The sequence below is a fragment of the Molossus molossus genome, unplaced genomic scaffold (genome assembly GCF_014108415.1).
Source record: "Molossus molossus isolate mMolMol1 unplaced genomic scaffold, mMolMol1.p scaffold_m16_p_10, whole genome shotgun sequence".
In the NCBI taxonomy this organism is placed as follows: domain Eukaryota; kingdom Metazoa; phylum Chordata; class Mammalia; order Chiroptera; family Molossidae; genus Molossus; species Molossus molossus.
In genome coordinates, this window is record NW_023425345.1 from 10396072 (window position 1) to 10411308 (window position 15237).

At 42.0% G+C, this 15237-nt stretch overlaps 1 protein-coding gene across 4 annotated transcripts in view; it reads right to left on the reverse strand.

Moving 5' to 3' along the window:
* The window catches only part of RIC8B (RIC8 guanine nucleotide exchange factor B), a 115758-nt gene extending 105027 nt beyond the window's left edge, over positions 1 to 10731 (reverse strand). For all 4 annotated transcript variants that reach the window (XR_004958327.1, XR_004958326.1, XM_036251999.1 and 1 more), the window contains exons 1-2: positions 10544 to 10731; positions 1870 to 1917 (exon numbers count right to left, since the gene is read on the reverse strand). Coding sequence is in view for 2 of the 4 variants with exons in the window: in XM_036251999.1 (XP_036107892.1) it covers positions 1870 to 1917; positions 10544 to 10627 (132 nt within the window). In the remaining 2 variants the exon portion in view is untranslated. The remainder of the gene's footprint in view (positions 1 to 1869; positions 1918 to 10543) is intronic.
* Positions 10732 to 15237: the final 4506 nt, after the last annotated feature.

The window sequence follows — 15237 nt, forward strand, 5'->3', positions numbered from 1 at the left end:
TTTTTCTACATATTATATACAAATTAGGCCAGTAAATAGGCATTTTCTGGGGCTTGGAACGAATTAATCCAGTTTCCATTATTTCCTATTGGGTTTCATTGCTTCGGTTCTCGAACAATTTGGTTCTCGACCGTCCTCCTGGAACGAATTATGTTCGAGAACCGAGGTATCACTGTACACACGCCTGGATCCCACCCCCCAAATTCTCACTTGGTAGATAAAGGGTTAGCCCTGAGCAGGCTTATCATCAAAAAGTTCCCCAACAGTACATTCCTGGTTGAGAACCCGAGTTCTAAAAGGTATTCTATTCTTATTTACACTGTTCAAATTCAAAAGAAATTCAGAGTTAAATCTTTAACTTCCAAAGTTTATATTCCATGTCACTCATTCAATAAATACTTTTTGAGTGCCTATGATGTGCCAGACACTCTAGGTGTCAAGAACACAGAGATAAATAATAGTATCTGCCATCAGGGAGTTTGCAGGGTCTAATAATGAGAGACATAGATATATAATTGAGACAATGTATAAGCATAGTGTTGGAGATTTACATAGAATTTTATGGGAATACTGAAAAGAGATACTTCACCCTAACAGGAATGCCAGAGGCAGCTTCCTGAAGGATGTGCTCCTGGAGCTCTGTAGGATTAACCAGATGAAAAGGAGAGAGGTACACACAAAGGAAATGCCATTCTGGGTAGAAAACATGTGCTAAGGTAGAAAATAAGAAACAGAAGGAATATGTATGTAACTGGAAACATTTCATATTGTTAGAGCAAAAAATACAAGGGAGAGAAGTAAGCTGCAAAAGTAGGCAGAGATCAAGCACGAAGCATCTAGTATGTCATGTTAAGAAGCTTAAACTTTCTTTTATAGGCAGAAAATGTCACTTGGGGGTTTTAAAGGCTGGGATTGACACGATCAGACTGTTGTTCTAGATTTATGGACAATGTACTGGAAAGGCATATAACTGGAAAAGAAAGACAGTTAGGAAACTGGTGCAGTTAATTCAGATGAAGGCTGGAATTAGAGAAGTAGTTAAGGAGAATGGACTAACGAAATCATAAAAGGTAAAATGAGCAGGACATAGACATTAGATGTTGGGGGTGGAGGTAAACAGAAGGATGATTTCAAGGTGTTGTCAAACCACTACCAGGAAGGCCACTAGATTTAAGCTATTTTTCCAGCAGCAGTGATAGGTTTACACTGATTCAGTCATATTCTCTTACCTGGTCTTCATATTTATGAGACCAGGGATAGATGTATGCAGCCCAGCAAAACACAGAGATAAAACTCATGAGCTGCTCCTTTAGAATCATGCTCTAATAAACTAAGTAAACAACTACAAGCAACCTACCAGAGAAACACACATTGCATGGTCACATCTCTGATGCACCTTCTCTTATAAATCCTCTAGTGGTGAGTCTCTTGACTCCATTTTACTCTATGCCCATAAAATGACCAAGACAATTGCTGACAACATGAATAAACTGGTGGACAGGGAATGATATGTGGCTAATGGGCAGCAGCATGAACAGCTGTTTTCCCAAAACTGAACCCAAAACCAAGCTTTCAATATTAGCAAAGCATTATGGTCTGCCTGCAGTCCTGCTATTAAATGAACCCTTCACACTGCTCTTATTTATCCAAGTGTAATAATGCTGTGCGGATGGAGCAGGAGTGAGTTATGCGTACTAAATCTGGCACTTGCTTTCTTCTCAGAGTTTCTAAAAAAAAAAAAAAAACGGAGAGAAACCAAAAGCTAAATGACCATCAGATGAAAACAAGTCTATTGTTTAGAAACTCCATGAATGAAACACACACACACACACACACACACACACACACACACAGTACACTAAGGCTTACCTTTCTTTTATCTTCATCTGTTGGTTCAAATTTGAAAGTAGCCCTATGCTGAGGGAGGGAGAAAAGGGAAACAATGTCATTTTAAATACACATATTTTTAATTTTGGCTATGTTTAAAAATATATGTCTCTGTAAAAATGTTGCTTTCCTGCCCTGGCTGGTTTTGCTTAGTGGTTAGAGCGTCGGCCCACGGACCAAAGGATTAAAGGTTCGATTCCAGTCAAGGGCACATACCTAGGTTGCGGTTTGTTCCCGGCCCTGGTTGGGGTCGTGTGGGAGGCAAAGAGTCAATGTGTATCTCTCACATAGATGTTTCTCTCTCTCTCTCCCTCCCTTGCTCCCTCCACTCTATCTGAACATGAATGGAAAAATATCCTTGGGTGAGGACTAAAAAAAAAGAAGTGTTGCCTTCCCTTATCATATCTCACTATTTTTATTAAAGTAAGAAAGCTAGGCATGTAAGAAAATAATTTTAAGAAGTATAAAAAGACTACAGCAGTAATATGTACCATGGAGCAGAGAGCACCAAACATCTAACTCTGCCCAGGGAAATCTGGACTGCTCTGCATGCAGTACAGAGAAAGTGAACTGGACCTTAGGGTATGAATAGAAATTGGCCAGGAGAAAAATGGAAAGCATTGCAGGAATAGAAACAAAGGCTGAGATGTGTGAAATAGTATGATATATTTGTGAAATAGGCAGCTTTGTCAAAGTGAAACATAGGACACATGTTAGGGGATGGGCTGAATGAAGAAAGATAAGAATGGAAAAGTAGACTGGGCAAAGATTTGGAAGGGTCTTCTTCCAATGTTGCTGCAGAGTTTGTACTTTCTTTGACATATGCAATAAGAAACCATCAGAGGAGAATAGATAGGGAAGAGAATATTCAGAAAAATATTCTGTAAGAATAAGGGTTTAAATCATGGCTCCATCACTTACTAGTTAGTTGTGTAAGTAACAAATCTCCAAAACTGAATTCCTCCTGTGAAAAGAGGGGGTACCTAGTTCACAGAGCTGCTGTGAGGGTTAAAACAGCTATTGCATATAACTCACCATTTCAGTGCCTGGCACATAGTAATCAGTAAATATCAGGGTTATGATAGCAATGCCAATGATATTGAGGAAAAAAATAACTGAAAGACAAGAGTGTCATGACTCTGCAAATGACTGGCGGCAAAACTGTATTTTCCACTCTGTAGCTAAGATCAATGATGGAGTAAGCTGACTTGTCTACTGTCACAGAAAGAGTGATGGTACCCAAAAACTAGAGCACAAAATTCCTCATTCTCCTCTCAAGTTTTAGTCAGAAGAACCAAGTGCTTTTACGAATCCTAAGTTTTCCTTTAAAAAAAAATCTCCATTGAACATCTCTATGCCTTTCCTTTGTAGTTCCCTCACTGGCCATACATACTAACAAACATTTACTGGCAACCGACCAGGAGTTACGTACACTGAGTACTAAAGCTACCATTATAGGTGGTTTTGTATTGACAGCTCTGTAGAAGAAGCAATTTTTTAAATTAAATGAGATGGAGAAGAAATGTTGACAGAGTAGCAGTTCTGAATGTAAGAAATGGTCAGAGGGAAGACTTAGAGGTAAGAGAGACTGCTTCACATATAGTATGTAAAACCAATTAAAATGAATGACGTAAAGTTGTAGGTGTTGGATTTTAAAAGTTATACCTGAACTGGAAGAGAGATAGCAGGCATCAAGAAGACTCTGAAGAAAGCAAACAGCAGAGCATACTGCAATATTTTGGGCAGTAGCTTACAGGCTAGGTCAAAGGAGAGCAACACGAAAGACATAAAGCTCTCTGAGAAATGGTCATCAATAATCCAAGCATGATATTGCTGGTGGCAGTATAAACTGACACAAACTTTAAAAGGAAAAGTGATTTGGCAACACATATTGGAAACCATAAAAATAGTCATACCCTTTGACCCAGAACTTCTACTCTTAGGAATTTACCCTAATGAAATCATCCAGAATGAGAGAAAAATTATATATGTAAGCATGTTCACTGCAGTGTCATCTAATATTGCAGAAGAAAAAGCGACAACCTTGCATGTCCAATAACATGAGACTTATGAAATAAATTGCTGTGCATCCACCTAATAGAATATTATGCTGCAACTTAAGAAAGATGGCTAAAAGGCTCTGTAACAACATGGAAAATTACTTATGATGGCATCACATGGAAAAAGAGAAAAACATCAAATTATATTTCTATGTCTATAGTGAAAGTATCTACATAAGTATATGGATGCATTCAAACAAAGGTTTGAGTGTTAAAATGCAAGTATAAAAGCAACTGTAAGGGGTAGTGGAATTTCTGGTGATTTTTTTTTTACAAAACTCACTGTTGGTATATTATTTTTATAATTAAAAGAGAAATTTTAAAAATAAAAGATGAGCCCTGGCCAGTGTGGCTCAGTTGGATAGAGCATCCTCTTATACACCAAAAGGCTGCAGGTTCGATTCCTGGTCAGGGCACATATCCAGGTTGTGGGTTGAATCCCCAGTCGGGGTGCATACAGGAGAAAATTGATCAATGTTTCTCTCTCACATCAATGTTTCTCTCTCTCTAAAAAAAACCAAAAAAAAAAACCCAGTAAGCATATCCTCAGGTGAGGATTAAAAATAAAAAAATAAAAGCTGAATGGCCCTGGTTAGTGTGTCTCAGTGGTTAGAGTGCCAGCCCAGGTACTAAAGGGTCACAGGTTCAATTCCTGGTCAAAGGCACATACTTTGTTGCAGATTCAAACCCCAGCCCCAGTGGGGGGCTAATGTAGAAGGCAACCAATCAATGTGTCTCTCTCACATCAATGTTTCTCTCTTTCTCTCTCTCCCTCCCTCCCTTCCACTCTCTCTAAAAGTCAATGGAGGGTGTGGGGGGGGAGGGTGTCAACAGGGTAAAAAAGGAGAAACATCTGTAACAAAAATAAAATTAAAAAATAAATAAATAAAAGTCAATGGAAAAAATATCCCGTGTGTGAGGATTAGCAACAACAAAAGAATAATTAAGTAAAATAAAAGATGAATGAATGAATGAGAAAAGAAGAAAAGGAAGGAAGAAAGAACAAGTTAGTAAATCTGAAGGCTATAACTTAGGAATTTATAGACTTGAGATTTAGTAAAAACCAACATTAGATAAAAGATATAGAAGCACCAGACGTCAGGCTAAGCTTTTAAACTGAAACTTAGTAAAAGTCCAATACAAATAAATATAAATAATTGTACTTAGAAACCAAAAAAGCTTATTCTTTGCCATTATATGTGAAGTCCTTAAATTATCTGAAATGTATCTAACTGCCAATATAATGGTTCTTGTAAACATTTTTCAGCATTTACAGTGAGAGGATAAGGAAATCTTTTGGAAAGACCCTCATTAAGCTATAAAAATATATTTTAACAGCACTGTTTTTGAGTCCAGTCCTGCAGCTTGCTAAAAGTATGAGTGTGGGCAAGTTAGTCAACTTTTCTACTGGTCAGAATGTCCTTCTTTATGTATAACACCTTGCACCTAGCAGGTGTTCAATAAATGGCCACTATTGTCATCATTGCATGGCCTATGTTGTGCCCAAACACTGAACTATTTATGGTAAAGGAAGCAGGAGTTATTTCATAGATTTCCAAAGATGCACTCAAATGGTACTGATACAAGGGAATTAACCTAACTGGGGTGAGGTGTGTATGTTGTGTGTTTCACGAATAGAGATGACTTCTAGAACCGAACACCAGTATTGAGATTATACAACCCAACCTGGAAATAAGAACAAAGTATTACAAAGGAACAGCCCACTAAAATGCTCTTCTGCAAAAATCTGTGCAATGAACTCAGAATCAGATTGAGTCAGAACTCAATTTCAAAGGGAAAGCAAGTCCTCTTACATGGTACAGGATATTTGTATGCCCTATTCAAATGTGGAGGCTATATTTCTAGAACTGTCCCAATATTAGGTCCTATCACTCAGGTTCTTCTAGAACATAAATGAAGACCTCACTGCTATCAGTGTGGTTTTCTTCTCATATGAGGACTACTCTTGGAGACCTACTTGCCTATATATTAAATAACTTTTACCTTTCATTAGGTCATAAACTTGCCACACTTCTAACATAGAGTCCTTTTGGAACTTGCTCTGAGGTAACACATATTCAGGTGTCTTCTACGGCTACCAGTCCATCTCTCTGATTATCATCATAGTTGATGACTGTAGGTCTCAGTTTCTTCACCAATTAACTGAGGGGGCTGGACCCAATTATCTTTGAGGTTCCATCTAGTTTAAATATCCTGTGATTCAAGGAACTATGATACTACTATGCATCTCAGGGTACTGGGTCACTATTTTTGTTGATAATCATAATTTCGGCAACCACTCTCTACTAAATCTTTATCAGAATAGGCCCTAAAAGAGGAAAAGGAGATTGGACAGCCTAGACTACCATAATACATACTTCCCATAATAGCTTGTTCTATAACTGGAGTGGAGGTGATTAGGGTCCAACAGTCGCCAAAGGAAGTAGTGCACTGGCAATGAAAAACTTTTCTCTTCTGTGCTCAGAAACACAGAAGAGACAGGCTAAAGGCAACATGGTTTTGCAAAAAGAACCCTGAAAATGTAACCTGAAGACTAGGTCTGCCACTTCTAACCATGTACCCTTCAGCCCGCAGATAGTCACTTTGTCTTTCTGAATCTCAATTTCCTACACCCCCCAAAAGAGAATACCTTCCATCTCCCTCATAAGTTTTAATGTATAAGAATTATATGTGATAACATGTAAAAGTGGTCAGGATAATACTAATACATAGTAGGCACTCAATACATGTTAACAAGTTGAGAAGAGTGGGGAAAAAAACCAACCACTCTTCCTACTTTTTAAAAATACTTTCCTATGCTGAGTCAACATGCATTATGTCCTTAAGAAACAGACAAGCTTCATTTTCTTTTTTTTTTTTTTTCCTGTGATAAATAGATCTTCCCTCTCCCCATGATAACCAGGGTCAGTAAGTGAAGCAAGAAGGCTTGGAAATCAGAGTCTCTGTAACACAGTAGAAATTAGACATTACCTGGAGCCAGACAGGTAACTGTTGTTCTAAATATGGTACAAGGTATTTTGCTACCCATCAGAAAGTACAAGGGTCAAGGAAAAAGAGAATGAATGGAGTATATTCCCCAATTTCTTGTATGTCAACTATGTCAACTCACTGGCACATAATTACTGCCTTTTTAAAATTAAAAAACTAAGTTTTAGGTTCGTCCTGAGTCAAGCACTGTTCTAAATGTTTTATTTGTGTGTGTGTGTGTGTGTGTGTGTGTGTGTACACACACCATTTAAGCCTGACAACAAACTTATGATGTAGGTATATTATTATCCCTGTTTGGCAGATGAGGAAACTGAGGCACAGGAAAGTCAAATAACTTGCCCTATGCCACACAGATGATAAATTGAGAATCAAGAGTCCAGTGTGGCTTGAGAGCCTGTGCTTGGTCCACAGGACCTCTTGAGTACTTTGATCATTACTGGAACTATAACTCAATGAGTAAATGCCTTTAGGTGCATTGTGGTCAGTTTCTGGCATTATACTTTATTTAAGCCTCAGAATAACTTAGGTGATATTCCTATTTTATAGATAAGAAAACTGAGACTCAGGCTTAAAATAACTTATCCATAGTCATGAAGCTAATAATGGCAGATCTGAAACAAGATTTATCTGATTCCAAATTCCACCTTCTTTCCACTATACTTGACTGCCTCCTTTTGAGGACTGGCTTTATTAGAGAAATAAGGTAACATAAAGAACATCCTCCCCCAAACAATGAACCAATCATTCTCTGTCTACATCATTCATTTCCCTTCTTGGTTAGACTCCTCAATGCCCCATAACCACCTCTTATTCTAAACATTTTTTTTTTCATCCTCACCCGAGGACATTTTTGCATTTATTCTCAGATAGAGTGGGAGGGAGAGAGGGGGAGAGAAAAACATCGATGTGACAGAGACACATCGACTGGTTGCCACCCACACGACCCCAACTGGGGCTGGGACAAACTGCAACCGAGGTATGTGCCCTTAGCAGGAACCAAACCCAGGACTCCCCGGCCGCGGGCCGACACTCTAACCACTGAGAAAACTGGCCAGGGCTAAACATTTTTTAAATCAATTTTTCCAGATGGGGAAAATGAAGCACATGGTATCCAGATACTTTTTTAGGATTTCAGACTCCATATCCTATCAAGCTGGACAATTTAATTCCACCTCCCCATTCTTATCGCTGGACCACAGCAATCATACTTCTCCTTATCTGCCTCCAATGTCTCTCCCCTTGAGGGGCAAAGCCACACTGCCAACACTAAATTCAGCTATTTTCTCTGCTCTCTGGCCCTACTATAATCATCAATAAACATGATAACTCTTTTCTGAAGGATCTGACTGACGCAGTTTGGATCAAGTCAGAGCATTTTCAGCTTGGCCCAAAAAGTTCAATCCTCCCAAACACTTCAGGAATATCACCTTTAAAAAATACATATTTGGCCCTGGCCAGGGGGCTTAGTTGTTTGGAGCATCGTCCCGTACACCAAGAAAGGTTGAGGATTCAATTCCCGGTCAGGACACATACCTAAGTTGTGGGTTGGATCCCAGATCAGGGCGCATATGGGAGGCAACTGATAGATGTTTCTCTCACATCAATGTCTGTCTCTCTCTCTCTCTCTCTCTCTCAACAAATCAATAAAAACATATCCTCAAGTGAAGATTTAAAAAAAACACATATTTAGTATTACAACTTTAAAGATATTCCCAATGTGAAAGGAGAGCTGGAGATGTCCAGAACTTAAGCTGACATCACTTGGCCAGGAGTGGTAATCAACCTGGAGGGAGATCAAGGAGAGTCAGAGATAAATTGGAGGAAGCAAATCTGAAGTTCTAATTAGTTTAGCTATGAATGGGGAGGAAAAATATTAAAGGAGATGATAAGATCCAGTTAGAGGGTTTTCCTCTTCCCTTCCCTATGGAAGAAAGTTCTTTATTGCTAGGTATCTGTTATATAGTTGAATGCTAAATAAATACTAATCGGTTCAACATAACGGCAAGGTTTCTGTTGTATTTCTTTCTTTTGAAAATGAGTTTGCAGCTGCCTCAAATCTTTTTTGGAAAGCAGCTATAAATCAAGTAAAATTAATAAAACCTCCACAATATGTACACCTATGCATTAAATTTCTCCTAAATTAAGTATATAGGCAGTAGTAAAGCATATCAAAAAGTGAAGAACCTAAGATATGAAGAGAATTGAATCCATGTATCCTCCCAAAGAAAGCAGTGTAGTCCTGTAGAAACACCAGTCAGCCAACCTAGATTCACATCTCAGCCCCATCTCTCAATGGCTGGCCGGACTTGGGGCAACATTATCCTAAATTTTATCATTTGTGAAAAGGGGAAATACCACCACTTTCACAGGGTTGTTGGGAAGATTACATGGGAATGGAGAGGTCTTATTTTTGGATCTTCTCCACCCAGGGCAGAAATGGCATATTGGCTGCTCAATAATACAAAGTGCATGAAAGTGCAGTGGTGGGCACATAGCAAACACAGAAGAGGAAATTATGAATGGAAGCAAAGGAAAGGCAGAGAAACGGTATATCTAGGGTGTGACTTAGTGTTGGGTGTATTTTCACAGAGGGAGTAGTCAGTCATTTCTATAAAGTAGTCTTCTAAATGAAAGAACAAAGGTGTGGTAAGGCTACCTTTTGAAGTGAGCATGTAAAATTCCTAGAAGGACAAGTAATGGAGAGCTAACGGTTTTAAGAGCGAGATTCAGAGAAGTGACTGGGATTTATAACAAGATACCTTTTTACTGCAGAGTTGTACAGTGGAAAGAACAATGAATGGTTTGAAGACCTAGGCTGGAACTCCAGCTCACAACCATGACCTTGGACAAGTTACTTAACTAGTCAAGAATCTCAATTGCAAAACACTGATAAAACCTCACAGGACTGCTGTCAAGATTAAACGAGATAAGGGATGGGAAAATTGTTAATGCAATCCAAATAACAGGTATTGCTAGGTGTCAGATTCTAACCCCGCTTACAACATAGTATGTCCATGACCTTGGTATGACTTCAGTTCTTTGCGCCTCGGTTTTCTCATCTATAAAATGGGGATGATGGCACCATCCACTCTACAAACACTCTGAGATTCAAGTTATACCATAAATGAGACATCATGCCTTGAAAACTGGACAGGGCTATAGGTACATAAAGAACTACCATCGTGGCTGATACGTTTCATGCATGTCAAGGGCCGTGTTTAAGCAAATATTTTTATACCAGACAGGTGAGGAAGCCTCGCGTGCATTTATGCATCGGAGATGGGGCACCGGGCAGAGGCGCACATCCACGGATTCCGGGGGTGTGACTTGCGCGCGGGGAGGAGGACCGCAGGGCAAGATGCTGGGCCGGAATCAGAGGAGTGGGCGCCAGAGTGGGGGCAGGGGGATGCAGGATGCACGGCTGGGAAAGGCTGGGGGCACCAACACGCATGCCCGAGCCGGAAACATTTTCGGGGGAGAGCAATGCGCATCCCCGGAATGAAGGGGGTGGGGAGGGATGCGCCGTGCAAGCCCGGAGGGCGGCCCGGGGGTGCTATACTGCAAGTCTGGGGCCAGGGCTCTTTTACCTTGTCGCTGTAATCCCTCAGGACCCGCTCGATAGCCCCCGCCTCGCCGGCCCGGACGATGTACAGGGCGCGCTCCTCATCCATGGCCGCAGGTGCGGGGGAGCCGCGGCCGCTCTGCGCGCCCAAGCTGCTGCCTCCAGGTAAACGCCTCGCGCCCCCGCTCGCTCGCTCCTTCCCAGCTTCCTTCCTTCCCTCCTTCCCTCCCTCCCTCCTGCCTCCAACCCGCCAGCCTCCGCCCGGGCAGGCCCGACGTCACGGCCCCTCAACTTTCACCCCGCGACGTCACCGGTCCCCCAGCAACCAGCGTCTCGCGGCCGCCCCCGACAAGGCCCGGGACTCGACAGAGGCCTGCCGACTGGCTTGAGCGGGGGCTCAGGCCCGAGGTCCTGCTCGCTTTCCTGCCTCTCCTTCCCTCGAAGAAGAGTCCAGCCTTTGAAGCGCGCTTTTAAAGACAGAACTCTCCTCTCCTGACCCTCCTCCGTGAATCATTCTTCTCAGCTGACGAGAACGACCCGGCTCTTCCCCGCCCCTCTAAGCGACAGCAGCGAAATGGACTACAATTCCCTGCGTGCAGTGGGGTCATTCCACTATTCCATCTAATATACTGGAGTGCCGAACAGCATGCCGGGATTAGTAGTCATCCCGCGGGAAAGACTTCCCTCCGAAGGCATCCTGGGAACTGTGGTCCTGCGAGGGCCGGAAATGGGAGTCTGGCGGCCCCTGAGGCCAGCAGCCAAGAAACCGTTAGGGGGTGGGTCTAAGCGCTGGCTCTGCCTCCTTTTTGTTCCTTACGGAGCAGACTGTCCTGCTGGAGCCTTGGCTGGTTGGACGGGTTGACATTCGCGGAGAGTGGCACCCTTTGGGTGGGAACTGTGAAGCACCGGTTTAATTCCCTCTTTTCTCCTTTAGCGGTTTCTGTCTCTTTCAAATTCTTTCCTTCCTCCCTCGCTTGTGGTCATGTAATGTATTCAGCTACAGTAATGTGGGAAATTGCAGGTAGCTAATTAGATAAAAGGGGACAGTGATTTTTTTAAATACGTGTTTTAAAAAATCATTTCTTATTTTTCAATTAAAGTTGACATACACACAATATTAGATTAGTTTCAGGTGTTTGCCCCAGTGATTAGACATTATATAACTTACTAAGTGATCGTCCTGATACATTTCACACCCACCTGACATCATACATAATCATTAGAATATTATCGATTGTATTCCCCATGCTGTACTTTCGATTCCTATGACTATTCTGTAACAACCAATTTATACTTCTTAATCCTTTCACCCTTTTCACCCATCTCCCCAACCCCCTCCCATCGGCAACTGTCAAAATGTTCTCTGTATCTATGAGTCTGTTTCTGTTCTGCTTGTTTAGTTTTTTTTTTTTTTTAGATTAAATTGTTGAGAGATACATATTGCCATTTTAGTGGATATATATATATATATTTGTTGTTAATCCTCACCTGAGCAAAATTTTCCATTGATTATTAGACAGAGTGGAAAGGAGGGGGAAGGAGGGAGAGAGAAAGAGGGAGAAACATCCATGTGTGAGAGACACATCGATTGGTTGCCTCCTGCATGACCCCAACTGGGGCTGGGAATCGAACCTGCAACCCAGGCACTGCCTTTGACCAGAAATCGAACCTGAACCCTACAGTCCTTGAGCCGACGCTCTTAATCACTGAGCCAAACTGGCCAGGGCTTAGTGCTTATATATATATTTTTTCTTCTTCTTCTTAAAGAAGACCCTTTAACATTTCATGTAATACTGGTTTGGTGGTGATGAACTCCTTTGACTTTTTCTTGTCTGGGAAGCTCCTTATCTGTCCTTCGAGTCTAAGTGATAGCTTTGCTGGGTAGAATAATCTTGGTTGCAGGTCCTTGCTTTTTATTACTTTGAATATTTCTTGCCAATCCCTTTTGGCCTGACATGTTTCTGTTGAGAAATCAACTAACAGTCTAATGGGAGCTTCTTTGTAGGTAATGAACTGCTTTTCTCTTGCTGCTTTAAGATTCTCTCTTTGTCTTTAACCTTTTACATTTTAATTCTAATGTGTCTTGGTGTGGGCCTCTTTTGGTTCCTCTTGTTTGGGACTCTCTGCGCTTCCTGGACTTGTATGTCTATTTCCTTCACCAGATTAGGGAAGTTTTCTATTATTATTTTCTCAAGTAGGTTTTCAATTTCTTGCTCTCTCTGTTCTCTTTTCAGCACCCCCATCTTGTGAATGTTGGTATGCTTGAAGTTGTCCCAGAGGCTCCTTATACTATCTTCAATGATTCTTTTCTTCTTTTTGCTGTTCTGATTGGGTGTTTTTTGTTTCCTTATATTTCAAATCACTAATTTAGTTCTCGGTTTTATCAACTTTACTGTTGATTCCCTGTAAATTACTTCTGACTAGCTCTTTTTTATGGTTTCCATATCCTTTTTATGCTGTTGAAGTACTCCCTAAGTTCATTAAGCATCCTTATAACCAGTGTTTTGAACTCTTCATCTAGTAGATTGTTTGTCTCTATTTTGTTTAGTTCCTTTTCTGGAGTTCTCTTCTTTCATTTGGAAAATGTTTGTTTGTCTCCTCATTTCAGAAGCATTCCTGTGTTTGTTTCTATGTATTAGGTAAAGCTGCTAGGTCTCCCAGGCTTGGTACAGTAGCCTAATGTAGTAGGTGTCTTTTAGGGTCCAGTGGCACAGCCTCTGTGTTCACCTGAGCTGAGCACTTCAGGTGCGCCAACCTCCCTGTGTAGGCTGTGTACACCCTCCTGTTGTAGTTGAGCCTTGATTGTTGTTGACACATCAGTGGTAGAGATTTACCCCCAAGCCTAATCAGCTGCATGGACTGACTGCAACCACTGTGGAGGATCATCTGTGCAGCGGCCAGCCACTCCATGGATCAGGACTTATTTCAGCAGGGGTCTCGTGCCCTCTGAGTCTGCCCTTTGAGTATGTTGCTTGTGGAGGTGGTTGGGTGGTAATTTGACATGGTCTGAAGCTGTCCACTGCGTGAGATGGCTCTAGGGCCTCCCTTGAAGTATAGGCCAAGGTCAGCAGCCGCCTGTGTTTTCTGCCTGGGGCCTCCCAGCCTGATCTACAAAGTGATCTGCAGATGGCTGCTTCTGGTACCAGGCTTGGAGGTGCCAAGGTTGCTGCTCGCCCGAGGCCGCCGAAAGCCTTGTTTGCTCCTGGCGTCTTGAATACGCTCAGCTCAGGTGAACACGGAGGCTGTGCCACTGGACCCTAAAAGACACCTCCTGCAAACGAAGGCTGGCTGTCATTAGTGCCAGACCTAGGGCCACTTAATGAATGGTACCAGGCACACGGAGGCCAGATGCTGCTTTTTTGAGAGATTTTAGGCAAGTCTGTGGCATGAGCCAAGATACGCTAGCCCCTATCGGCCTTTCTGTCTGGGAGAATGCCACTCCTTCAGCCCTCCCCCAGATGCCAGACAATTCACTTCCTCCCTATATGTCCCTGGTGCCCTTCGAGCTGCTGCCCCAGTGTTGGAACTCAGAGGGAGTGAGTCCAAGTAAGTCTGTTTGGGGCCCTTTTAAGAGGAACACCTGGAACTTCAGAAGCCCTGTGTCTCCCTCAGTCACAATCACCGCTGGTTTTTAAAGCCACAAGTTATGGGGACTTCTCTTCCTGGCACTGGAACCCTAGGCTGGGGGGCCTGGTGTGGGGCTGGGACCCCTCACTCCTCTGCAGCCAAGATATCCCTCCTGATTTTTATCCACCACACATGGATGTGGGACCAGCCCATCTGCACCTCTGTGTCTCCTACCAGTCTCTACGTGGCTTTGTCTATATATCCTTAGTTGTAGGACTTCTGTTCAGTTAGATTTCAGGCAGTTCTGAATGATGGTGGTCCTATAGTTGTAATTTTTATGTGGTTGTGGGAGACTGCATACTGCATTTACTTACACTACATTCTTGACCGGAAGTCAGAGGTTTTTTACCTGAATAATAATCGCTGTCATGTATTATGTGCTGCCTGACTCAGTGTTAGGTGGGTACCATGTAGCCTCTCGTTCTCACGACAGATTTTTGTGGAACCAAAGGAACCTGACTAGGTTAAGTGGTTTGTTCTAAGTCACATAGCCCGTGAATGGAGAATTTGACATTTTAATCTGGGCCTTTCCTCAAAGGTGGCTGCTCTACAACCACCAGTAATGTAATAATACTGGTATACTCTACTGGTAATAGTAGCGATGGTGGTGATGGTGGTGATGGTAGAGGCTCACCTTTGCTAAGTATTTACTACAGACAGGCATTCTGTTGCTTTAGTTATATTGCCTCAGTCGCTTTCTCACAAATTCAGTCAGCAAATATTTGAGAACCTGTGCTGGGGTGCTGTTCCATACAGTCCGGTACTGTATGGCGTAGACAGTGGGCCCCAAATGAAGTTCCTGCCCTGATGGAGCTTCAGTTCTAGTGCTTAACCTATGAGGGAAGCACTGTTGTCATTTTAAGATGAAGAAACTGAGTCTTGGGGAGGCTAATAGTTAATTTACCAAGATTGCAGAATTTGGAAACTGAATTTGAACTCAGAATCTATGTTCTTTTTTTCTCTCCCAAGCTATCTGTTAGAAAGTAGGTGAATTCTCCAAGTAATTTTCACTTTTCCATTCCAAGCAGCCTCTACCAGAAATCATCTTTAATGCCTCCCTTGCCCACCTCTAACTCTTGAGCTGTGCCGAAG